Genomic DNA, 24,428 nt, shown 5'->3' with positions numbered 1-24,428 from the left:
TATCAATAATATCTTCTGGTGTCAAATAAATGTATTTTGGTTCAAGCTTTGTAAGTTATAATTGCATTTTGTTAGGAATGCTCACAGCATAAAAACAAACAAACATTTAAAATCAACACTTTTCAGAATAAGTGCCCAACACGATGGAGCTAAATAGATAATCCACTCTTTGCAATTTGTGTGGGACTATTTTCTACATCAGATGAAACAAACAAGATACAATGTGTTAATTGATAAGGTTTAGAGGATAGAGCCAGGCTAGCTGTTTCCTGCTCTTTATCCACTTTTATGCTCAACTAACCAGCTGTTTGATATTTATTACATACATTGTGGTGTCAATCTCACTCTCAGCAAAAAAGCAAATAAGCATATACCTCAAATAGTAGAACAATTGCTTTAAGGGGTTACAAATCCAAAAAGAACTATATTATTGGAGGATTGCTGACAGCCAAAATGTAGGTATACAAATAATGCAGTGTATACTATTGACACATTTCCCTATTTGGAAGAAAGCCACCAAGAGCTTGAAGTAGAGTAGAATTGCTTTTAGTATCCATGACTGACCAATAATCTCGTGTCAGATTAGAGCAACTTTAGAAGTGGGTTAATGCTGCAGGACGCCCAGGTGAGCACCTGACTCGCTTCACTGCAAAGTCATATGTGAAAACTTGTTATCTGTATGCTGCTTCCTTATACACTGATAGTTTGGGAATTTCATCCGTATTATTAAAAAACACAATATCAATAACGATATGGTTTGTTATGTTAGCAGGCAATGCAAAGACATCAGGACATTTGTTATATGATCAGACTTCAATTAGTTTTACTTAAATGTGAAACAGCTGCAGCTTCGTATCAGCCGCCTCATCTAAAAGCAGGTATCTGCAGAGAAGAAGAGACCCTAATCTTTTAAGAGGATCAAGTCTGAGAACCAGGGAGAAGGGATAAAGGACCCACTAAGTGTCCATAGTAGCCTGCACATGGCATTTCTGTCATCTTGACTGAGTGAACATGTGTTCGTTTGAAATGTGCTGAGCTTTGTGCACTTGGGTGGACTCTTTATGGCTTTTATGGGAACATAAACAGTAATGGAGTCTGAGGCAGCATGCAAGTGTTGGACTTATTTATTACATGTATCCTGAATATTAGGACAACTGAGAGGAGGAGGAGTTAAGGTAAGATCCTGTATGCACACATGACAGTTTTGTCTTTTGTAATAATGTTGAGTGGGTCAAAATTGATTCAATTTGCCAATGGTTTGTTTCAATACAGTGTTATATTTTATATTGCTATTCGGTTAATTACCCCTCTCAAAAAAGTGGTTTGGTTATAAACTGTTACAATAACAACTGTTACACATATAAGTATGGCAGTAATATCAAGTGTAAACCCTATTGGTACTGCATAAAGATTTTTTTTTATTTATTATTTCAAGTAATTATACACCTAAAAATTTAAATAAATTGTTAAATTTTGATCATGGAAACTGCCAAATTAAAAATAGATAATGACAAATAAATGAATAAATTATATTTAAAATTAAATTTATAATTTGAAAATAATATAATATTGATAAATAAATTATGACTTTAAATGTACCAAAAAATAATCTAAAAATACATTAATTAATTGATAAAGAATGTGACATAAATTGATATTTCTGTTAAAAACATATTTTACCTTTGTATTAATCCCCCTATTTATTTACTTTGCGATTTAATTTAGTCTTATATTAATTTAATAATTTATTTTACTCTGACGTCTATCCAACAAAAGGTGAAAAGTTAACCCCATGACATAATTTGAATGACAGCCCCCTTATTTGCGCAATTAAGAAATGCATTAAAATATATATTTAAAAATGTATAAAGAAAATACATAAATAAATTAGTTTAGGGAAATGAATGGGGAAAATGCAAAGGGAATAATACTGAATTCAATAAATAATGAAAAAATTAAAAAAAAACATTTTGAAATGAATTTAATACAATAATAAATAATATGTATGTATGTATGTATGTATATATATATATATATATATAGTAGCCTCCATTCTCATCATAAGGCCCACTTTCCCATAGTGCATATTATATAACCTCCTCATAAAACTGATGCGCCTTTTCTTGATTTTAAAACATATTTGAATTAAACACACATGACATTTAAACTGAGTCTGTATCTATGATGCTGAAATCATTCCTCTCGTCCTGTACAGACAGCCATGCCCGTCCTGGCAGTGATCGTCAGCCTGATTGGCTGGTTCTGTCTCTACCTGTCCTTCTGCTGCATCTTCTCTCAGCGGGGGCCCGAGTGGAACTGCCGGCTGGTCACTTTCTCCCACGGAGTCCTTATAGTGCTGCTGACAGCATACGTCCTCTTCATAGACGGACCCTGGCCTTTCACACATGCAGGTCAGTGGTATACATAGTGGTTAAAAACAGTTTAAATGCCACAGTGACCTGAAATATGGAGACACAAAATAATTTGTGTATTGGTGAGACTGTAAGATTATGTTTGACTCATTTGAATGTAAATCATTCTGTGAATGCTTTGAATAGGATACAAATAAAGATTAATTTCTATTATCAGTGAAGCCCGACAGATATATTGCTCGACAGATATTATCGGCCGATATTGGTGTCCCATCAGTATCTGTGTTTAAGCTGTCCGATATGTGCCGTTATGAAAACGTTTTTTCAAAAAATATTGCTTGGTGTGATTTAGCATTCGTGTTAGATTTTCTTTTGTTATACTATTTTTAAATAGTCAGCAATTGACTGAACAGTAATGATGTTTATTTAGCTATTTATTCTTTATTTTCTCAGTTCTAATTGTTTGAATTGGCTGGCAATGTAATACAATGTTTGCATAATGTAGAATAATGTTAAATATTTTTTTAATAATTTTTTTTTGTTTGAAAAAGTAGCCCTCTGGGTACTTTTGCAGATTGGTGAAAAATGAGTGCTCAATCCACATTAAAAAAAACACATATAACTCTTCAGCCTGACTCTGTTCCTATTTCTTTCTACAGGTACAGAAAACACTGAGCTGCAGACCTCCTCCCTGGCCGTCTGCCTGGGCTACTTCTTCTTTGATATGTGCTGGTGTGTGTGCTACCGGACTGAGGGTCCCCTGATGCTGGCCCACCACGCTGCGAGCATCGTGGGCATCCTGCTGGCTCTGTTCATGGGAGTGTCCGGCTGCGAGACCTGCGGCGTCATCTTTGGCAGCGAGATCACCAACCCCCTTCTGCAGACCCGCTGGTTCCTCCGGCAGCTGGGCCTGTACGACAGCCTGCTAGGCGACGCCGTTGACCTGCTCTTTATTTTACTGTTCGCCACCGTGCGTGTGGGAGTAGGCACGGTGATGTTTTACTGCGAGCTCACATCTCCCAGGACCACACTGATAATGAAGCTCGGTGGCGTGGCCATGTACGGACTGGCCTGGGTGTTCATGGTGGACATAGCCAGGTTTGGCTACAAGAAAAGTAGGGCAAAGTATAAAAAATGGCTGGAAAACCACAAGCTCAAAGAAATCAATGCACAAATGGTGGACGGACTTCCAGATAATGCTCACTGAAGGAATTCAACTTTTAAAAAGAATTCAACTCTTGGAGGGACAAAGGCTTGCAAAGCTTGTGTGCTTCTGCCATTTCAAAGGTGCTACTGTCCACAAAAAATTGTGATAAGGGATTTTACTTTAATGGTGAAATGTAAATTTAGCATATTTACTCAAACACTGTACTTAAGGGCCGACTCTATCTACTTTTCTGGGTTTCTCAAATGGAAAAAGCCCATTCAGCCTTAGCAAAAAGCAGTGATGTAGGTTACCACAGTAGGCTATCCAGTAAGCTTATGATTAATGTGAATGCTTGCACTGTGTGAGACAATGTTAGTTGTGGAATTAGTTCGGAAAAAACAGGAAACAAACAAAGCAACTTACTACTGTGGATGTTGCATTAGTTCACAAACACAAGCACAAACTAATTAACCGATCAAGGCTGCAGTTGGTTAGATCAGTGTACTCTGTGAGGTAAAATTAGTGTTTTTGTCAAAGGAGTCTGGTGGCTTTGAAGCAGCGACAGCTTCAGTTCCCCATTAGAAAGGGCCATCTGACGGCAAGATAAAGTGGTAAAAATATTCCAAATATAGAATACACTTGTACGTTACAGTGTATACAGCAGTATGTATCACGCTCTTCGAAGCCACCAGACTCATCTGACAAAAATTTTGTTTGGTGTGTCAACATTCATACGACATTAACTGAAAAGGTTTTAATGCCAGTGTGATTGACACCGCTGCCATAATGCCAGATTTATAGGAAGATATGTAAGTTCTCATGTAGCTACGAGTCATATTTTTAACTTTACCTCACCGAACCTGTGTTCACTTTTATTTACAATAAAATGTTTTCAGCTGCAACAGAATCATCTGTTACAATCTGTGAAAACAGTGAGATAGTTTGTCAATATATTTGTTCTTTTGTGGGAAAAATATTTCGTATTAAAAGAATAGAAGAAACCAAATGATGCAGTGTGTAACTTAAGTAATTGACTCTCATTTTATCCCACATAAACACTGTCTTTATGCTAAAAAAGTTGTTCCCCACTATGGAATACCATTTAAGTAATTATTAAATAAATTAATAAATATACTTATGAAATATATAAATATGGCTATGAAAAAAAATCCATAAAATAAGTGAGGCAATACACATATAACATAATGTTCATATAAATGTTGTTTTTTAATCATTTATTTATTTATTTTTTACAAATTACAACTTTTATTCATTTCAGGGGAATAAATGTCGCCTGAATAAATGTGGAATTATAAAAGTGGACAAAAAATTAAAACAAAGAACTTTTAATCTATTCATTTATTGAACTACGTTGACTCATTCATATATTTATTATATTTACTTTTATTTTTATTGCCACATTTATTGCCTCATTTATTTATTTAATATGAAAATGTATTTATTTATTTAATTAATATTGACTTAAATTGCATTCCATTATCATCAAACCCAAAAAAATAGAAAAATTACACTTTTTCTTTGCCTTCATTCATATTTTTTAACAACAGATAAAATTGAAATCTTAAATAGCTATTTGTGTTCTCAACAAACATGTTAATAACAGGGTTAATAGCAATGTGATAAGGAAACACTTTGAATATATCATTTATAAAACAGATTAATGCTCTATGGATACTTTACCCTCTTTTAAGTAGTTTGTGTGAAAATGTTACATGATTGCATGGTGTAAAAAAAACACAAACAAAACTTTTGATATACAGTAATTATTGTACATTATATTCCTTTACATTGAAAACAGTCCATAATCTTTTTTGTCCTAATTTCAGCTTTTCTTTTTTTTCTCTTTTTAATATTTCATATATCATACATTTAATCCAGAAATAACAGCCATTATGTAATCTGTGCAGTCTTGTGGCTAGAGAATATCTGATTATTTTCAGTCCAACTATTAGAGTGAAGTGCAGAGGTTTGACACCGACCTGTTTTCTCATCAAAGGCTGAATATTTCTAGTAGCTTGTTGCAGTATTGACATTGGGGAAAAACCTCCTCACAGTTCTTCAGAGGAATAGAGGCTGAAGTAGTTTTTAGTGTTTGATGACACGCAAAATTTAAAAAAAGGTGTGGAATACAAATTCAAATGAAGTCTAAAATACAGTTCAATTCAATAAATTCACATGTGCACAAACTCTGAAAAACTTGCAGCATCTATCTTGTATTGTACTCCAGGAGTTACACAAAATGTTTATAATGGGTTTTTTTTATAGCTGCAGATTTACTGATGGAGGCCTGAAGCAAAACAAGATTTTGCCAAAGATTGCTGTAAGATTGTATTTCTATGTGCATTCATTAGTAAGCACGCCTGTTACAACAAATATGATCTAAAGAAAAAAAAAGCCAAATCTGTTTCCTCACTGCACAATGCCAATCTCCATTTGAACGACAGTTTCTTTAAAACAAACATGTTACAGAGGTCTCCTTTCCATCTGTGTGTTCATCCTTCTGTGTTGTTTGCCTGTTCATAATGACTTACCAACAAATTAACAGTGGTCTCGATCTTTGTTTGCTATATTATATATATAATGCTACATTCAAGTGCTATAGGAAATTTAAAATCCGTGATTTTAAAGACATTTTATGTGTATACTCTTTGCTCAGACATTCAAACCTAGAAGACTGTTTACAGTACATAACAATAACAGGAAAGGTATGATGGAGATGGGTGTGCACAACCCTCTTACAATCATTTATGACAAATATGCTTATGTGCTTTTTTCCAAGAGTGAGACGAGAAGATCAAATATCACTATCGTGTTTAGCCGGGCTTAGCACAAAGGCTGGATGTAAGGGGAAACAGCTAGCCTGGCTCTGTTCAAGCTTTAAAAATACACCAATAAACAACTCTAAAACTCACTAATTACAATAATACTTATAGACACGTAAATGTATCATCCCTTTTTTTTGTGGGGGTTACATGCTGGACGTTTTGCATAATTATTTCCCTAAAGTTAATTAGGGCGGCAGGTAGGAGTCGGGTCGCAATTCCATCCAAATTCTGTTTTTTCAAATTTAACACTTTAAAGTGTCTTTAAATCAGTTTAATTCATCAGTTACTTTTTAAAATCTACATGGACAACTCTTCACATAAATTAGATCCACCACATGGCTCTTATTTAAAAGAAAATAAGCCTGACGCACATGTCTTCTAAAACCATGGTGAAGAACAACAGAATCAACACTTGGTGTTAACTGCATGCCAAATTAGGCAGAGTACTTTAAGCCTAAATTAGCATATAACTGGTTGTTGTCAAGCAATGTTGCATTTAAAATGCATTTTTTTAATGGAGTTCGGGGGCAGTGCACTCCATAAAACTCATAGCACATTAGTGTGTGGTTCTCTCCTCTCCTCTGCTCCGCTTTGAGAACTATATCCAGGTCCATGAAGAGGCACTCACCACAGAAATAAAAAGATCCCCAAGACTCTTCGGCTGTGTAGAGTCAGCCAATATTTCTAATTTTTACGGATAAAAAGGAGCTGGTAGGTTTCTTTTCATTTAGCCTGGTTCCATGTAGCTGTTCCTCCTCAATTTCACTTTATGCTAAGCTAGGCTAAATACATACAACATAAAGTACTTAAAGAGACCTTTAGGAAGGGTGGGAATGGATGATACAGCCTCTTTATAGCCAAATTTAAAAAAAAAACAGTAGAAGGAGATTTTGGCATTCAACAGTTAAGGAAGTTTCTTCATCTTTAAATATGTAAACTATGTGGCACGATGAACTGTATATATACAGTAGAGGTTGTCTCTTATTTGTGATTGCTGACTTTTATATCAAGCTTACAGCAGTGAGTCCTGAACAACACAATCTACCTTGTTGATCCTCAGAGAATCATTCTGGTTGCTGTCTTCATGTTGCTTTGAATGTACATGTGTGTGACTTCACACACTCTTTTTTCCATTTCATATCTCCAGTGTTTAAGATAACTTATGCAGCTGATTATTATTATAGCAAAAAAGCGACTGAATTGTCCTCAGGTTATTCCACAGAGTCTCTCCTCAGGAGGATTAAGAGTTTGTAGTGAAACATTTGTAATACTGATGATAACATCTTCCACTTCCATCATGCCTGAAGTGGGAGATCTGACAATAAGCCTCCATTATCGGCAACACCAGTGTTAAATAGTCGAAGATTCATCCAGAAGAAAGTATTCATGTACTGGCATGAAACTCAGAGCAGGAAGTCTTTCATCACTGAATCCCATCTGAAAAATATCAAACAAAAGTGTTTAAGGTTCACTGTCAATGTAGAAAAGACTGATGGATGAAAATCAGTGAAACGCACCATTGTTGTCATCGGAGTCAGTAGCGGTGTCACTGTGTGTTTGTCGCAGCTCGTTATACTTCATCTCCACCTCCTGGAGACAAAAAATAAAAAAATAAATCAATGAAGTCGTAGTTGTTAATAAATCCTATTCAGTGTCAATTTTGGCAGCTACTTTAGATTTAATCTTAGTCTTGAGACAAAAATACTTTTTAGTTTTAGTCGCATTTTAATCATGTGTTTATTGTTTTTTCACATAAAGTAAACAAACATTCATTCACTCACAGAAGGGTAACATTCATACAGTTAGCCCTGTAATTTGTAGTTCAAATAAAGTTATTTAACCAATCATATTCATACTTAACTAACAAGAATACACAGATATTGGCTAAATTAAACAGAATATCCCCAACCCATCCTGATACAATGCATTTTAATCCATTTTTAACATTCATAGTTTAAGTCGCGAACATTTTTTAAACCAGTGTTAATTTTGTCTGATATCTTTTTAGTCCTGTGTCAAATGTCCTTGTTTGTTTTTAAAAAAAAAATCATATTAAGGCCTAAATGTCATTACTTTAGCTTATTTCTGATTGGAGGAATATACCATGTGGGATATTTGCAAGCGCGGCTAACACATACATGTCACAGAAACCAGCGAGAGTGAATATTTTGTTTTGGATTATATTTTCAGGCTGTTGGTGGCACAGAGGTTAGAAAAATGATGCTTAAAATATATAATTAATATTTAATATAACCGACTCACAATCCATCCGCTATAATCATAAATGTTATTTTTTAATGACCCAGACAACCTGATGCACAGATTATTATTTTTATTATTATTATTATTCCTGCGAAATCTCTAATGTGCAGTACCTTCAGATACTGCAGGTCGGCCTGTAGGAGACGTAGGTGGGTCATGAGCTGCCTGCTGAGGTTGGGTCCGCTAGCGCCCCCTGCCTGTGAGGAGGAGGACAGCAGTTTCCTCATGTCGATACCCACGTCACCTCCTACTCCCCCATCATCATCGGTGGTGCTTTCCTCGCAGAAATCCAGAACAACAAAACCACCTGAGTGGAGAAGAAGAGCATGGAGCAATATTTTATGTTTATTAAAAAAATAAGTCTTGATAACCTAGATTGAAACCGCTCTCCAACATCTGTCATGTGATTCATTTGTTAGGAGAAATATAATGATAACAACAAAAACAGCTCAATCTATCTTGATAGTAACCAAAATCATTATCACGTAAACTGAACTAAATTAAACTCTTATGAGCTATTTTTGTTGTTCATTATTTTTGTCCAAACAAAGGTACCTTTAGTTGTACCAGTCATTAAATGAACAAGAAATCAGGAGAAAACAAGTGTGGTCTCATCATTTTTTTCCCATATGTTGTTTGCTTAAACAGAAGGGTTTTTTTTCTTCTTTTTTTCTATCTTAATGCTAAGCTAACTGGCTGCTTGCTGTAGCCTTATACTTACGAGACAGATATAAGCATGGCATTAAAATTCTCATCTAACTCTCTGCTAGAAAGGGAATAAGCGTGACACCCAAATTGTTTATTCCTTCCAACATTACAAAAGGTAAATATCGCTCACCGTTGGGCTGAGTCGTCTCTGAAAGCTCTGTGGGTCCTGAAGGGAGCTGAGAGTTTTCTTTCTGTGAATTTGTAGATACTCGGCTCTCAGAGGGCCCCTCGGGGCTCCCAGGCAAAGAGGCACTCAGCTGACAACCAGGGGCCGCACTCTGCTTGGTCTCCTGTGTCTCCTCTTTCTCCTCCTCTGCCTCTCTGTTCATCATGTGGTTGAAAAGAGCCTGCTTCAGCATCGCCACTACGACACAGAAACGCGCGTTATCTTCTGAAGCACATGTCATATCGTAATTTTTTATGCTCTCAAAACGTAGGCAGAAGAAACAGAAGTAGAGATGAGTGAGGAAGTAATGTTTGTGTAATTTGGGTGAAGTGACTCTTTAACATGTCCCTTACATGTCCTGAGAGCATCTTCGCCTTTGGAGGAGGGTATGCCGAATGAGTTGTGCTCTTGGATTTCAACGGCATCGGCCTGACGTGATTCTTCCTCCTGCAGGAAAGGCAATCCTTCTGCCAGCTGCCCGTCCAGGAAAGCCTCAAGTTCTGCTTCATCCACCTCTTCATTCTCCTCCTCTTCCTCCGGTCTGTCTGCCACAACCAGCTCCTCTTCCTCGTCTTCAGATTTCATGTCATCAAATGGATTAATACTCGGTGGAGCTTGAATATCTGGAGAAGAGGCGGCATCTTTATCTGGGAAAACATTTAAATCAAACTGTAGTGTTAAATCCATTGCAAAATGTTAAATACTTAATGTAAAACAATAATTATTATAATTAAAGGACAATTATGCTGAGTAAACTTTATTTATATAGCACTTTTCATACAAACATGCAGCGCAAGAAGCCCCCAACTCGTTATTCTTGGCTAAAAGACTTGACCTTCCTATACTTAATATTTATATACTTAATAAAAATTCTAATAACCACAAAGTCAAGTATAGTATTAGAAGCTGGTCCGCTATAAAAAAAAAGGGATCTATTCAGTCTTTGTTAAAGTATCACAGAGCAAACAACACCATTTCTAAAAACTGAAATCTATGAAAAAATATTTTATTTATTATATAAATTATTACTATTATAGTTTTTTTTAATGGGGGAACAGTTTGTATTTCATATGTCTTTTAACATTATAAAACTCAGTGTGATGTACTTTTAAGTGTACATTTCTTGTGTATTAACAATGATACAAAGATACATGTTAAAAAAAGCCAAATTTTAACAAAGAACTTTCATTTATGTGTGTGTGTGTGTGTGTGTGTGTGTCTATATATATATATATATATAGAGAGAGAGAGAGAGAGAGAGAGAGAGAGCTCAAGGAGGTAACGTCTTCTTGTTTTATCTATCCAACTGTCCAAAGAAGACATTCAACCACTGCTACAGTACCTGAAGAAAGGATGCTTCCACTTGATGTGCCGTTAGGATCTTTGCTCGTCTTCGGCATCCCGTGTTTGATGATCTCAATAGCGTCCCGCTCAGCACTGAAACACAGTCGCATTAGAAACAATGACAAAAAAAAAATCTAACACCAATATCAGAGAGTTATTTGCTGCAGTCAGTGGGCTTACTCAGTCTGGGCTGGAGGTGTGTTGTCTCTGCTGTGAGGTTTGGCCTTCATGGCATCAGCACATTGTGTGATCAGACACTGCCACCTGGATGAATGGAGTGATACAGCAGGATGAGATACAGGAAACAGGTGACATGTAGTTTTTGTTTGTGGTGCAACACTTACGCTCTCTGATCAGACACCGTCTGAGCCATCAGCTCGTAGATCTGAGCCCCGTTCTCCGACATGGACAGGACAAAAAAAGACTTGTTGTCTAATGGGGACAAAAAGCAGCAGTGGTTACATAGCAGTTACATGTAACATGTAACATAATTGGAGAAAGAGTGATATATTGGTATGCCGATATTAGCCTTTCATAAATATCTATCAATGTATCTATCATATTGGCGTATATATATGTATTTTTTTACAGAACATAGCATGCGTAAAAATGATACATAGGGTGATTTAGAAATGGTGTTATCATCACAGACGGCTGAAAAGCAACAGCGAACAAGTAGTAAGGTGTGTGACTACTTCTCCAAGCATGGTGATGTAGTTAACAATGTATATACAACGTATAACAGTGAATAATAATGTCAGATATTCTTAAAGAAAGGTATTTGTTGAAGACAGCAGCCTTCCAAGAAGCTTCACATCAGTGCAAGCTTGGTGCACAATCCACATAGCAGCTGATTCAATGAGTATTTGGACTTTTCTATGTCGTAATCATTACAATTTACCCCTCTAAAATTGGAATCGTTATTGTTCCTACAAATCCTGTTTCTGTCAGGCTCTATACGTACTCCATAAATTATCTGTAACCACTTGTCCTATTGAGGGGTGTGGAGGAGCTAGATCACAGCTGACACTGGGTGAAGGTGGGGTAACAACCCTGAACTGAACAGTAGTAGCAAGATGCTGGATCACAATCATTAACTGCAAGCTTTTGTTCTGTAATTAACTTCATCAAGAAGGTTATGTTGTTGCTGCGCTCAATCGATCGGTCAGCACTATGACAGAAAAACTACTGGCCTGACTTTCATGAAACTTGGTAGAAGGGTGTATTAAGGGCCAAGGAAGACCCCATTAAATTGACACTTTTGTTGACATTGCAAGATAGGGCAATTGTGCTGCATTCAGGCTCTTCGTGGTCACACAAACACACAAAAAATCTATCAACGTGTTTAGAATGCAAAACACAGGATCAAAAACATTTCAGAGTGCAGTTCTTACCAGTTGCCACTGGCCGAACCAGGACAGTGTTGAGCTTGATGACGGGGCTGAAGATGTGTTTGGTGTCAGCAGCACTGGCGGGATTCTTGCCGTGAAATTTAAGGACCAGACGCTCGTCCTGTTTCTGTAGTAAAACCAGTATGTCCTCCAGGAGGATTGTGTACAGTTCTGAAAGGAAGACACTGCTGATATAAAACTGTACGTGTGTGTGTATCAATATATGGATGATACTGATGATTTTAACCCACATTTTTCTTTCAATTAATTTCATTGTATCACAAATTTGCTAAAAGTCCATATATTAAGGTTTGTCATATACTGGTATGTGTGTGTGTGTGTGTGTGTGTACCAATTGTCTTGTCTTTATTGACTTTCCAGGACAGAGGTCCCTCATGCACCATCTTCCTCTTGGTCAGGTCCAGATTCTGCAGGACAAGAATCAATTTTCAACAAACAGGATTATGATGCATCAGATATACACTTAGAGCTTTTTTTTAATTTCAGGCACCATGGGGGAGACTTTTATGCTGAAATCATAACTTAAACATTCAGAGAATCAGGGGTGATTATAGTTTCTTACCCTCAGCTCCAGGATCATGGGGTTTTCACTCTGTTTGAGTGATGAAAGGTCTAACCTTCTCTGATAGTCCTCTAGCCTCTGTTGAGAAACAACACAGCTCGTTAAATGCTTTTCAAACCCTTGAAATTGGAGAAAATGTTTTAGCTGGTATAAAGTTGGTTATTATCTTTGAAAAAATAACCAAACCTCGCACAAATATGGCTTTCATCCAAGTCAAATATATATTTTACAATGATTCTAATGCATTTACCTGTTTGTTCTCAGCCTCTTTGACAGCCTGGTTGACGTGGTTGAGGATCTTTTTGCAACACTCTGCAGCTTTCTTTACCTTTTCCCTCTCTTCACCATCTCCTGTGGGCAGATAAACAAACACGACCAACAGTTTATTGATGAACAATCAAATCTCTGGTAAAATACACCACCTCCACCTTATGACCAATATCAGAGGTTAAAAAGCTGTTTATACCTGTGTACTTGGCAATATTGTCCAGTAGGAGTGGATACTTGGTGACTCTCTGCATTTCTACAGGAATGATGTCTTTAAGCTGCAGCCTGCGGCACAGACGGTTGCTCTGAGCTTCCTTAAAAGAAGGACATAACAAAAACCTCTATAACTGATAACAAATGATACAATAAACACATCTAATAATAAAGAGCTTGTAATATTCTGCCTGTTGAACAAAGGTGATTAAACACATATATACAGTTATAATAAAATTATGGTAATGTACCAAATGTCTATATATATATATTTTTTTATATATATATATCTGAAGCCTCTATTGAGGTTGTAATATTCTATTACGCCATCGCCTTAAAAAAGAAAATCCTAAAAAAAATAAATCATCTTTTTTTATTAAATCAACATTTTTTAATAGAACTTTTGAAAATAGAAATGCCAACAATAAGGATTAAACAGAACATTTATTTGGATAAAAACATGTTGTGATGTTCAGAAATTATTGCATTCATCTGTTTTCAATAAATTTTGATTTCATAACACTCTGGAGTTATTGGAAACGTCTGGATCACACAGGTTGTTAACAATCCTCAGCAGCCACCACTGGAATCTAATTTTACAAATAGTATAATACTAATAATATTAGTGTAACCTAATCTTTATCTGCAACTGTGCAGAAAAACAGGGTTTAAGGATAATGAATAGACATGTTATGAAGAACATTTAAACTATTCAGTACAGCACTGCAAAACTACTGTTAAAAACACTTTAAATTCAGTGTCAGTGATGATATTTGTTTAATTACCCTTTATGTATTACAGTAGAATAAAATGATTTGCATTATACAATCCAGATTGTAAAAAAGGTTGTCTAAAAGGTTAGTAAAAACAGAATGTTATAATTTGTTAAGTCTTTGTGACATATATCATGTATATATCATTAGATGTATTTCATGTTGAAATTGATAAACTTTGCGTTTTTTTTTTGTAAATATACACTCTGAATGTTGATGCATTTTATTGTATGTATGTATGTGTGTGTATGATTTACACAGCGTACCAACTTTTTTGGAGTTGGGGTTGCACAGTTACGGGTAAAACATCATTCTTCAACTTTTTTAATAGCCTTTTGACAAAAGAGTCTTTACTCAAAGTTCACTGAAGAGCTTTATTCAGGAGTTTAGACTGCATCTCACTGTGGGCTTTGAAAGATTATTTTGTCAAATTATTATATCTGAACTTTTCCTCTCATTGCGTATTATGTATGTAATATTACGTAGTATGACCATAGACAGCTGAAAGGTTGACGTCCTTAAAGTATTATGATTTTCTCTTCATAGTACTCTCCTGGCAGTAGACTGTGGGTTAACTGTGTTCTGTTGTTCCTGACCTGCATGAATAACGTGAACCGCTGGTCTTTCTTCTGCCTGCTCTTGATGATCTCCAGTGCAGACGGCTGGTTACTGCAGAAAGTTCCCACTGCTCGTATTATCTTCTCCTCTTCTTCCTCACTGAACTGGAGTCAACACACAAACACAGCACATTCACTTTTTTTTTTATACAGTATTTACCCTTGCTGGTGTTTTTACTCAGAGTAACTTTAATGCATAGAATGATATAAATATTAATTATTCAATGTTGATGTAAAGCACTAACCCTGTACATAATTCTCACATTCAGGGCACACATACACACTCACACACAGAGTAGATTATGGTGCATGTTAACGTAAGAATATACATTTGATGTGTGTGTAGTTATGTATTTATTTATTGATTTGGTGACCAAAATGTGACAATGCATGTATAAAAATTAAAAAAACTACTTATTACATAAAACAAGTTAGAAGAAACCCTTTACAATATGATATTTATAGCTTCTTAATACATTTGTATTATTACCATGGAAACATTTTTCAATAAAATATAGTATTTTGTCTAAGCCCTTCTTCAAATCAGGCTTATACAAAATGTAAGATACAGGCTTTTATTAATGATACTAACTAGCTAACTATCATTTGTTACGCTGTCCTATTATTTATTGGTGAGCGTTCACTGTACTACATTTTTTGCATATTTACTATGTTGTGTATTCGAATTTTACAAGATATGTTGTTTTATTCTACTTTATGTTGCCCTTAACATTTGTCCACAGGAAACAGAAGCCCTTTTCTGTTAATAAATGAGCATTGTCACTGTCAAATACTAAAAACTTCCTGCATGCTTCCCTGATGTTTTGATAAATTCATGTTGATGCACCTTTGCTCAGTTCTATTCCCATATCCCATAAGTGTCCTCTCTTGCAAATGCTTGGGATCATAAAGGCTGGTCAACATTTCACTTCATGCTGTGCTGAAGCTTTTAATCTGCCTCCTGCATGAATTAAAACGGGTCTTACCCACGACAGGAGATCATCTGCGATCTGACCGATCACCGACGTCTCACTCCTCTTCCTGATTGCTATCATTTGCTCTGTTAAAGAAACTGTGGACCAAAGAGAGAAGAAGTTCTGAAATACAAACATTTAGTGTGTTCTGATGTAAATATAAATACATGTAAATATAAATAAATTACATTGGGGGTTCATGTTATAAAAATTGTATTAAATTATTAATTAGTTTAATTTAAATTCAGAGGGGTTTTCTTTATAATTCCACATTTATTTATTTCAGGGGAATTTGATATCATAATTACACATTTAATAAATAAAATAAAATAAAATAAAATACCCCTTAATAAATACATTGGAATTATAAAAATATTCTTTTGAAATGTTATTTTAATTAATAAGAATAAAAAAACATTGCCTATTGATTATGTTTTGGACATATTTCATATTTTCTTGAATAAATAATAATTCAGTCACACCAAAACTACAAATAACATTTAAAATGACATGCTGTAACAATAATAATAAATATATTATTACAAATACATAATTTTTAGTTTAGTATTCAGACATGCACCACAGATTAATCGTGCTATGTAGACGAGAGCACTCTTCTATCTGTGGCATGCAGGGTATTAGCAGTGTGTGAGTGACGTTACCATGCAGCTGAATGATTTCCTCCAGGTTTATAAATATGTGTTTGATGTCCTCAGGGGGGAGGATACCGTCTCTGTTCAACCTCTGGCAGAAAACACAGTCCAACACCTTCAGCATCCGCAAGTGTGCACGCTCAGTGTAGAATAGCTCTGAGGGTGAACAGAACGTATATTTAGATTTGATCATTTTCACGTCACACTGAAATTTGTGAAATGTCAGTGACTCACCATTTATGACTTCCTGCCGTTTAATCTCCTGCGGCGTTAAAGTCGCCAGGACGTCTCGACTGACCAGACTCTGCCAGTTCTGAGGGTTTTCTATACACTCCATCTCCCCTCCCTGGTCGTCTTCGCTCTGGATTTCCCCTGAACTCACCGGACACTGCACCTCCATCCTACTGCCAATCACACATAGAGGAAGGGAGGCTTCAAAAAAGATTACAGTGGTAGAATAAAGGGATAGGTGTCATGCTAATCTTTATTTCTTGGACTAAACAGTCTAAAAAAGTTTTTATTATTATTATACATATTTTATCGTGGCTTAATCTGACAAAATCATGCCACCGTCTCTCCTACTGTGACAACCAATGTAGAGCTGAGAGGATTAATTAATCTATTTTGACCATTTCTCATGCAAAAAAAAAATGCTGAGTCCAGCTTCTCAAATGTGTGGATTTACAGCCTTTATTTGATTTATGTGATGGACTGAATATCGTTGGGTTTTGGACTGTTGATTGGACCAATAAAGTAATTTGAAGATACCATCAGTTTGAGCTAACAGACATTTTCTGACATTTTACAGATTAAAAGACCAAAAAAGAAATCATCAGATTCATGAATAATGAAGTTAATTGTTGGTTGCAGCCCTACATTTTATCTGCTCTCGAGATGAACTCCAACTGAACTTGTAATTAAAGGTCATGAAATGCTTTGTACTGATCTTTTTACTGAATATCCTGGATGCTGATGAGTTTTGAATTAAAAACACACACAGCATTAAAATGTTCCTAAACTGAAAGTCAGTTATTTTGCAACAATTTGTTCCATACCTGCAATAATCACATGGGCTATACATTTTTCTACAGTATATTGTGTAATGATCTGATGACATGGGTGTAGTTGCTTTAAGGTATTGTGGTTTTTACAATAGGGCCATTACTGTCTGTTTGTACAACATTATTAATAATGTTCTCTCAGCACCTCTGAGAGAAAAAATACCTGAAAGTCTCCTGGTCTTCCTCCTGTAACTGCTCCAGGTTGGAGGGGCTGAAGTCAAACTGAGTGCTGTTTGGAGTGGAGACGCCGTCCTGGTGGTCGCCAGGCTGTGGACCCTCGCCCAGTCTCGGCAGGATGCAGAATGGGGACATATCTGTAGAGTAAAGAGGAAAGCAGGGGACATTAAGAAAGTCAGGTCTAACTTATGCTATTAGAGTTTCCATGCAAATATTCATGTTTTCCGTTTTTGTCATAGTTCAATTTTTCATCTCACAAAATGTTATGTTACAGCTCAATAATATTCCAGTAGTTACTTATTTCGTTTAGTGTTTTTGTGCAGTATCCTTTTGAATTAGTTTAAATCTTTTTTTCTGGTAACCATTTTAAAAAGTTTGTCCCGAGAATCACAAAATTAGGCTAGGAAGAGAAAAAGTTTAGTCTTACTGGAGTCGGAGTCTTGTCCACTAGTATCTGAGGCCTGCCCGCTGGGTGAGCTGTGTGTAGGGGAGGTGGTGGTGGAGGGAGAAGATTGTGTGCCTGCATCCGATCCCTCACTGAGCTGATTACCACGGCTCCGTCCAGAATTGGAGGCAGAGGAGTCAGGCTGCTCAGGGATGCCAAAGGCTGGCTGAGAGAGCTGCTTTGGTGAGCGCTGCTTGTTCAACTCCACGGCTTTACCGACTGCAAGCAAACACACGTATTCACAAGGGCAGAAAACACATGGGCAAACAAACAGTTTAGTTTCAAACTTTAGTCACTGGACTTGGGTTTTTCTTATTACCCTTTGCCTCGCTCTACATTTAGTGGCAAGTTTTAAAACAATTAACGAAATAATAAATTGTAGTTCTCTCCTCACTTGAAGTGGAGTCCACTCTGCTCAGACGCCGAGGCGGGCCGAGGATGCTGGGAAACCGAGGCTTTTTCACCTTTTCCACCTTTTCCTCGCCCTCCTTCTCAGGCTTGATACTCTTCTGCTTGTTAAAGTAACACATTTTTGGCTTTGTAGTATCATTAACAAAATGTTATGATCATATTTTTGTATGTATTGATATATAAAAATATATAGCATTCCATGGAAAACACTGACACTCTAAGTTCATGAACACAATGAAGCCAGAAGAAAAACTTCCCAATTAGGAAAATGGGACCATCCAATTTGCAAGTGAATGCAGCAATAGATTGATGGCTTATTGGCGAAGATAAACGGACAGACAGCACATAAATATGCATTTTTCTGAACAAGGAACCAGACCTTAATCTTAGGCAGGAAATTGATCCGTGCTCGTTTATGTTCGAGGCCTCGAGGCTCCTTCACTTTCACCCCGAGATGCTTCATATAGGTGAGGATCACATACTGCATTGTTTGGCTGCAACATCACAGGACACACAATGCAGAATCAAACAAAGCATATTGTTACTTATTGTATGGCAATATTTTGTTCAACTGCAAATGTCTTTATTATACAACAACGTAGTATTAGTCATATTAATACATCTCAAATAGGTAATATTATATAATATTTTACCTAGATGAGACTCAAAGTATTGTCATTTTATGATGTAATTTCATGCAATATAGTGCAAGTGAGATACAAAGTTTAGAAACTTTTACCCACCAAAATGTATAAATATAGTTACAGTAAAATACTGGAACAGAAACTAAAACACAGATATGATGCAGTCTGTCCTACAGCTGATGGATGACATAATAAACCAAAAACTCCCTCTTCTTACCACTTCTCCTCTTCTGTGGGCTGTGACGTCAACCTGCAGCAGGAAACTCAGGCTTAGCAAGCAAATACACACAAAATCATAATCGGGAAATATGAGTTGAATATACTCGTGCGTGTTTGCGTTTGCTCACAGGATATCCTCTATCTTGGAGAGGATGTGTTCAGCACAGGAGCACTCCTTTTCCACAGCCTGTTGGTCTCTTTCTCCCTCTGAGTCCAGCTTGGACAGCTCGTCCTCAGCCAGAGTCAGACCCATGCTGCGCTTCTGTCTGCACACACAATTCAACATACATTGTATCATGATAATATCGTATCCTGAGGCCTCTGTTGTTTCCCACCCCTAGTATAAGTAATAATGTTGAGGTTTGGACTGTTGGTTGGACAAAATAAACATTGAGAAGGTGTCACTTTGGGTAATCATGACAGCATTGATGGATAAACTGATTATCAGATGAATCCATAATGGCAAAAAAATCTTTAGTTGCAGTATGATACAATTTTTTTTTAAACCACAACTATTAAAACTACAACAGTAAAATGCTGCTATTACAATAATGCATGATAAATCATAATCTAATGTTAAAATATATAATAGCATGGCAATCACAGGGCACATTTTTATTTTACTTTTAATACTTTTTCTTTCATTAGTGAAGTAAAATGTTCAATGTTACACTGCTGTATAAATACTTTCACTTAAGCAAAGTACCTAAATACTTTCTCCACCACTGGAATGGTTATACAGTTATTTGACTCCTACCTGAAGTCCTCCAGGTTCTTGTGTAGGTCTGGTAAAAGTGAGTCCTGTAACGTCTGGGTGTACTGTTTGCAGAGCTCCTCTGGAATTAACTCCAGCCTCCGCTTCTCTGTGCAGAGACACATACCAAGAAATACTATCTTATCACAACTCTTCACTTAAATTAAATGACTGCATGCATGAACCAAACTAATTAAGAAACCAGTCATGATAACATATATAAATCTTCCTGAAAAGAAAGTAAATCCGCCTTTTATGTCCAACACTACTTGAATGACTCCTAATCTGTTGTTTACAACAAAACCCCAAATTGATCTGATCTGTATACAAATTTGTACATGTATGTTGGGGAAAAAAACACTGGTTTAATTTCTTTACCCAGAATGTGCAGAATGTGAATCAGTAACAGCAGATAAAATGAATAAATGTCTCATCCTGTCTCATAAGCTTTCAGCTGTGTCTCATGTACTGTTGGAAAGGATTCCTGATGTTTACAGTGACCTTATGACCTTTATTTTGCTTCACTTTCAGGTCAACATTTCTATTCGTACACACAAAACACTAATTCCTAAATGGCAGCTTGTCTTTGGTCACAGTTATGCTCCTCAAAGCAGAAAACCATTTCCATCTTGCACACTCTATAGACTTGCCTTTAGTGCAAATATTAGAGGAAACTTTGTACACAAAATATCAAGATTCCCATTAAATTTATTGTACACATTAATGTTCTTAATGTTCCACAGAAAAAGTCTGAACATTTTATATTTTGTTTTTTAAAGATTACTTCTATGATTGCACATAATGAAAAAAATGGAGAGGACTGTTTCATTAAAAATGAAAATTAGTTGAAGTCAGATGAACTACATGAGATCAGTGCTCAACGTTCAAGTCAGAAATTTGCATTCTTCCAATTCCTTACCAAGTTCAGCTGCTACTGTCTCTGGCACTGGTACTTTAAGATTCTGAGGGAGAACCGGAAAACGAAAAAAGTTACATTAACAAAAATACAAAGTACTCAATAAGTCAGAAATTTGGTTGAAGAGAAAAAAAACTTACAGTGCAAAAAAAAAAGTATAAGCACTAGAATGACTTACTGCTGTCCGATCCATAAAGAGTGAGTGGAACTCAATGAAGAAGCGTCTGCTTTCTTTAGAGCTGGTTTGCTTGTGCATGTCAGAATAGAGATAACAGAGCTAACAGAAGAAGAAGAAGAAGAAGAAGAAGAAGAAGTTAGAGAGTAAGAAATTAGAATTTACTCGTATTTTTTGCAACACGGCTTTATATGGCTGTTGTTACATCAGTACTGATGACAATATTGGGTCTGTGCTCCACATCACTTTCATGTTTGGACATCTACTATGACTTCTAATTACACAATCCTCACACTTAATTAGTGAAGGTGGAACTTATTCAATCAAACAGTGAACCCTAATAATGTATATATTCTTTAGAATACATTAATTCACTTTGCAGTTACAGTTTGAAGCCACTGCATGTAGAAAACAATTGAAATAACAATAAAACAATAAATTAAAGTAGATGATATCGGTGTTCTTTCATTATTATACCTTAGTCTGTATTGTGTGTGTGTGTGTTTGCATATTTACCAAAGGTGCAGGGTCAAACTGTGAGACAACATGATGGAGGAAGACTGCAAGGTGGGCTGGCCGAGTCTTCAGCAAGTCTATACTCTGGAAACAGCTACAAAGCCCATTAATCTGACAGAGAGAGAGAGACACAGATCAATACCACAAACTGCTCCTGGAACTACACTTCAGCGGTCTGAATGTAATGAAACATGGAGTCCCCGGATGCCTGACGTGACGACACCATTCATTACTGGGAGCATCATGCTTATGTTTTACATTTTAATGATTAGTCTGCTAGTTACTTAAGAAATATTTCTTTAAATACCTGCTCTTGCTGAGAATCAAAGTAGTCATCTTCTGCTCCGATGATCTGGGGGTGGAGGAGATAGGGAGGGCCACTCACAATGCACTGAGCACTAGAGTCCTGAGTGATAAATTGGCATAAAAACAAGTTTTACATTAACAGGCAGAATGTATTTAGATTTGCATGTTGGCATGACTAGCTGGAAAATAATAATAATAAATAATTCCCAGTTGACTGATTGATAAACCCTCATTGATAAATCCCTCCCCCGAATAATAATTGTCCAATCACAGCTTTGTAACCTAACTAACCTCATCTGCCTAAATTGAATTCTCCAAAACTTGGAGCAGTGTGCATGTGCTTGTAGTGAGAGCAACACAAAGAGTTTAAATAATGGTCCTTTTTTGGCCTTTCCAAAACAAAAAACCACAAGGACAACAAAAGTGTAAGGAATAAATTAAACTTGGTTAGCTACTTAGTTAGTCTTCATCCACAAAGCTTTTTCTCTCCATATTGTTAAAATGAAACATGAATCTAACCTCTGTGTAACATGTCCAAGTATAGTCTATATGAGGAAATTCAGAATGAAATCAGAAAGAGTCAGTCATTATTCCTTTTCATACTGCACTAATACTAACTCAAGGAACAGTGCTGTTCATTTGTTTCCATAGCCAGGTTTACACCCAAAGATTCTGAGACCTTCACACCCAGGACAGCAAGGAACTAAAAGGTTCCTTCAGCCCATTGTTGTCTGCGTTTCCACTGCGGTCTAAAGACCTGCCCAGCTTAGGCAAATTAGTCTGTTGACGTCAAGGGGCAACCTCTGGGTCTAAAAAGCAAAGCCAATGCGGAAGTGCCAAACACTGCAGTTCCTCAATTGATCACTTGAGGCTGGCTCCAAAAGCGAGTCAAAGCTAATTTTCTCCTTCTTGACAGCTGTATCGAAAACAATTTTTTTAACAATACACTTTATTCACTCTGATCCCAATCCCATCCCAATATCGTTCACTACAGTTGTTGTTGTTGGAGTTGTGGTGTGGATTCGGCCATCCACTTTAGTTTGAACGATTTTTAAAACAATATAGTTATCTTTATAGTTATTGTTCTTGGTGAGGACATCTCTTTAAAGCTTGTAAACTGATTTTGCAAGTTGTTACAGAGATTGACAGTTAAGTTAATATATTTAGTGAATCACAACTGTGAATAATGTTATTATAGACCATATAGACTTATTGGCACCTTTGTGGTGTGTGTTTCAGATAAGCAGGTACTACAAACTGTGTTGTGTTATATCATCCATTTGGGTAAACAATAGAGCAACGGAGTGGTGGGAAAGCGTGGTTCCAACTTTCAGAGTGCATGGTGGGGCCCAGTGGTTAAAGAATTTCCACTTGTCAGGGTTGTGGATTCTAGTGGATATGGGATTGCTACTCCCTGATGAAACAAAGAACATTTTTGGACGTGATGTGGGGTACTATGTCCTCTGTGACGCATCTGATCCTCTGAAAAGCTGGCTGATGAAACCTTTCATAGACAATAGACAACTAACACTGCAGCAACTTGTGCACAACCACAAAACATGCAGCGCCAGGGTAATAGCAGAGACATTTTTGGCAGACGAAGCATTGCAAAAACGAAATGACTGCAACATACACAAGGTCAAATCCATGGTGATTGCATGCTTTGTTCTGCATGGGGCATCTGTGGGCCTCATGTCTTCGACATCAGATCATAAACTGTTGAGAATGATGTCTTTTTTCCCTGCTCTACCATCAGCTGTTTGAGCAAACAAGTGCATATTTAAGACACCTTTTACAGGATCGGCTGACGGTGTGTCTCTGTGTATGTGTGCGGGTATATTACTGTGTCAGGGGTGTCGTCAGTATCAGGCGAAGGGCAGAAGTTGAGGCTGTCTCTGCGGCTGATGTCCGGGCTCTGACAGGGCGTCTCTCTTTTGCCAGGACCCTCTGTCAGGGGGCTGCTCTGCATCTAATACACACAGATAGTACACCATACACACACGTTGATACACACACAGAACAACACAACACTTAAGCCAAATAGATTGTTTAGTCTGGTGCTGAATACTGGGAAATCCCCAGAGATTGGAAAGTAGGACCATTTTATCCCTATTTATAGAAGTTGTGATAAAAAAGGGGGGAAGTTATTACAAAGGAGTCTGTGCAAGCAGTTTTTCACAGAGGCTTCCTGTGGTAACATTAGATCATATTATATTCAACAACATCCCTCGTTCAGCAGCAGCACCTGATCCAAGTCATAAAAACGCCATAAAACACTGCTATACAGTATTAAGTGTCATTAAAAACACAGAAGATCGTGTTGAAATTGAAGCTGAGGGAAATGGAGCATCTACATAGAACATATTGACTAATATCACTTAGATATTATATATAGACCAAATCATTAATCGATTAATCCGGAAAACACATGAGCACATTCATAGATACTGAAAATAATCACCGGTATTTTTACCAATTTTAGCTTGAG

At 36.6% G+C, this 24,428-nt stretch overlaps 2 protein-coding genes across 3 annotated transcripts in view; one reads left to right on the top strand and one right to left on the bottom strand.

Moving 5' to 3' along the window:
- Nucleotides 1-531: 531 nt before the first annotated feature.
- On the top strand, nucleotides 532-4,027 carry tlcd5b (TLC domain containing 5b). Its single transcript, XM_059351372.1, has 4 exons — nucleotides 532-625; nucleotides 1,150-1,175; nucleotides 2,216-2,411; nucleotides 3,032-4,027. Exons 3-4 carry the CDS (start codon nucleotides 2,222-2,224, stop codon nucleotides 3,577-3,579), a joined length of 738 nt encoding a protein of 245 aa, XP_059207355.1. The 5' UTR covers nucleotides 532-625; nucleotides 1,150-1,175; nucleotides 2,216-2,221; the 3' UTR covers nucleotides 3,580-4,027.
- A 1,260-nt stretch (nucleotides 4,028-5,287) lies between these two features.
- The window catches only part of LOC131986403 (rho guanine nucleotide exchange factor 12-like), a 34,563-nt gene continuing 15,422 nt past the window's right edge, over nucleotides 5,288-24,428 (bottom strand). The window contains exons 10-38 of one of the 2 annotated variants that reach the window (XM_059351336.1): nucleotides 23,784-23,909; nucleotides 21,942-22,040; nucleotides 21,635-21,745; nucleotides 21,122-21,220; nucleotides 20,947-20,989; nucleotides 20,031-20,136; nucleotides 19,402-19,539; nucleotides 19,272-19,304; nucleotides 18,790-18,904; nucleotides 18,394-18,508; nucleotides 17,982-18,218; nucleotides 17,541-17,691; nucleotides 16,551-16,720; nucleotides 16,326-16,472; nucleotides 15,676-15,761; nucleotides 14,669-14,794; nucleotides 13,286-13,400; nucleotides 13,070-13,170; nucleotides 12,820-12,897; nucleotides 12,589-12,664; nucleotides 12,240-12,407; nucleotides 11,190-11,277; nucleotides 11,026-11,109; nucleotides 10,844-10,938; nucleotides 9,855-10,148; nucleotides 9,466-9,699; nucleotides 8,741-8,934; nucleotides 7,883-7,955; nucleotides 5,288-7,802 (exon numbers count right to left, since the gene is read on the bottom strand). In XM_059351336.1, coding sequence (XP_059207319.1) covers nucleotides 7,789-7,802; nucleotides 7,883-7,955; nucleotides 8,741-8,934; nucleotides 9,466-9,699; nucleotides 9,855-10,148; nucleotides 10,844-10,938; nucleotides 11,026-11,109; nucleotides 11,190-11,277; nucleotides 12,240-12,407; nucleotides 12,589-12,664; nucleotides 12,820-12,897; nucleotides 13,070-13,170; nucleotides 13,286-13,400; nucleotides 14,669-14,794; nucleotides 15,676-15,761; nucleotides 16,326-16,472; nucleotides 16,551-16,720; nucleotides 17,541-17,691; nucleotides 17,982-18,218; nucleotides 18,394-18,508; nucleotides 18,790-18,904; nucleotides 19,272-19,304; nucleotides 19,402-19,539; nucleotides 20,031-20,136; nucleotides 20,947-20,989; nucleotides 21,122-21,220; nucleotides 21,635-21,745; nucleotides 21,942-22,040; nucleotides 23,784-23,909 — 3,516 coding nt within the window. In that variant the 3' untranslated portion in view covers nucleotides 5,288-7,788. The remainder of the gene's footprint in view (nucleotides 7,803-7,882; nucleotides 7,956-8,740; nucleotides 8,935-9,465; nucleotides 9,700-9,854; nucleotides 10,149-10,843; nucleotides 10,939-11,025; nucleotides 11,110-11,189; nucleotides 11,278-12,239; nucleotides 12,408-12,588; nucleotides 12,665-12,819; nucleotides 12,898-13,069; nucleotides 13,171-13,285; nucleotides 13,401-14,668; nucleotides 14,795-15,675; nucleotides 15,762-16,325; nucleotides 16,473-16,550; nucleotides 16,721-17,540; nucleotides 17,692-17,981; nucleotides 18,219-18,393; nucleotides 18,509-18,789; nucleotides 18,905-19,271; nucleotides 19,305-19,401; nucleotides 19,540-20,030; nucleotides 20,137-20,946; nucleotides 20,990-21,121; nucleotides 21,221-21,634; nucleotides 21,746-21,941; nucleotides 22,041-23,783; nucleotides 23,910-24,428) is intronic. The other variant, XM_059351337.1, reaches the window with a different exon arrangement.

This window comes from Centropristis striata, chromosome 15, assembly GCF_030273125.1.
Source record: "Centropristis striata isolate RG_2023a ecotype Rhode Island chromosome 15, C.striata_1.0, whole genome shotgun sequence".
Classification (NCBI taxonomy): Eukaryota; Metazoa; Chordata; class Actinopteri; order Perciformes; family Serranidae; genus Centropristis; species Centropristis striata.
The sequence above is the reverse complement of the archived record's forward strand: the minus strand, read 5'-3'. Positions and strand labels throughout refer to the sequence as shown.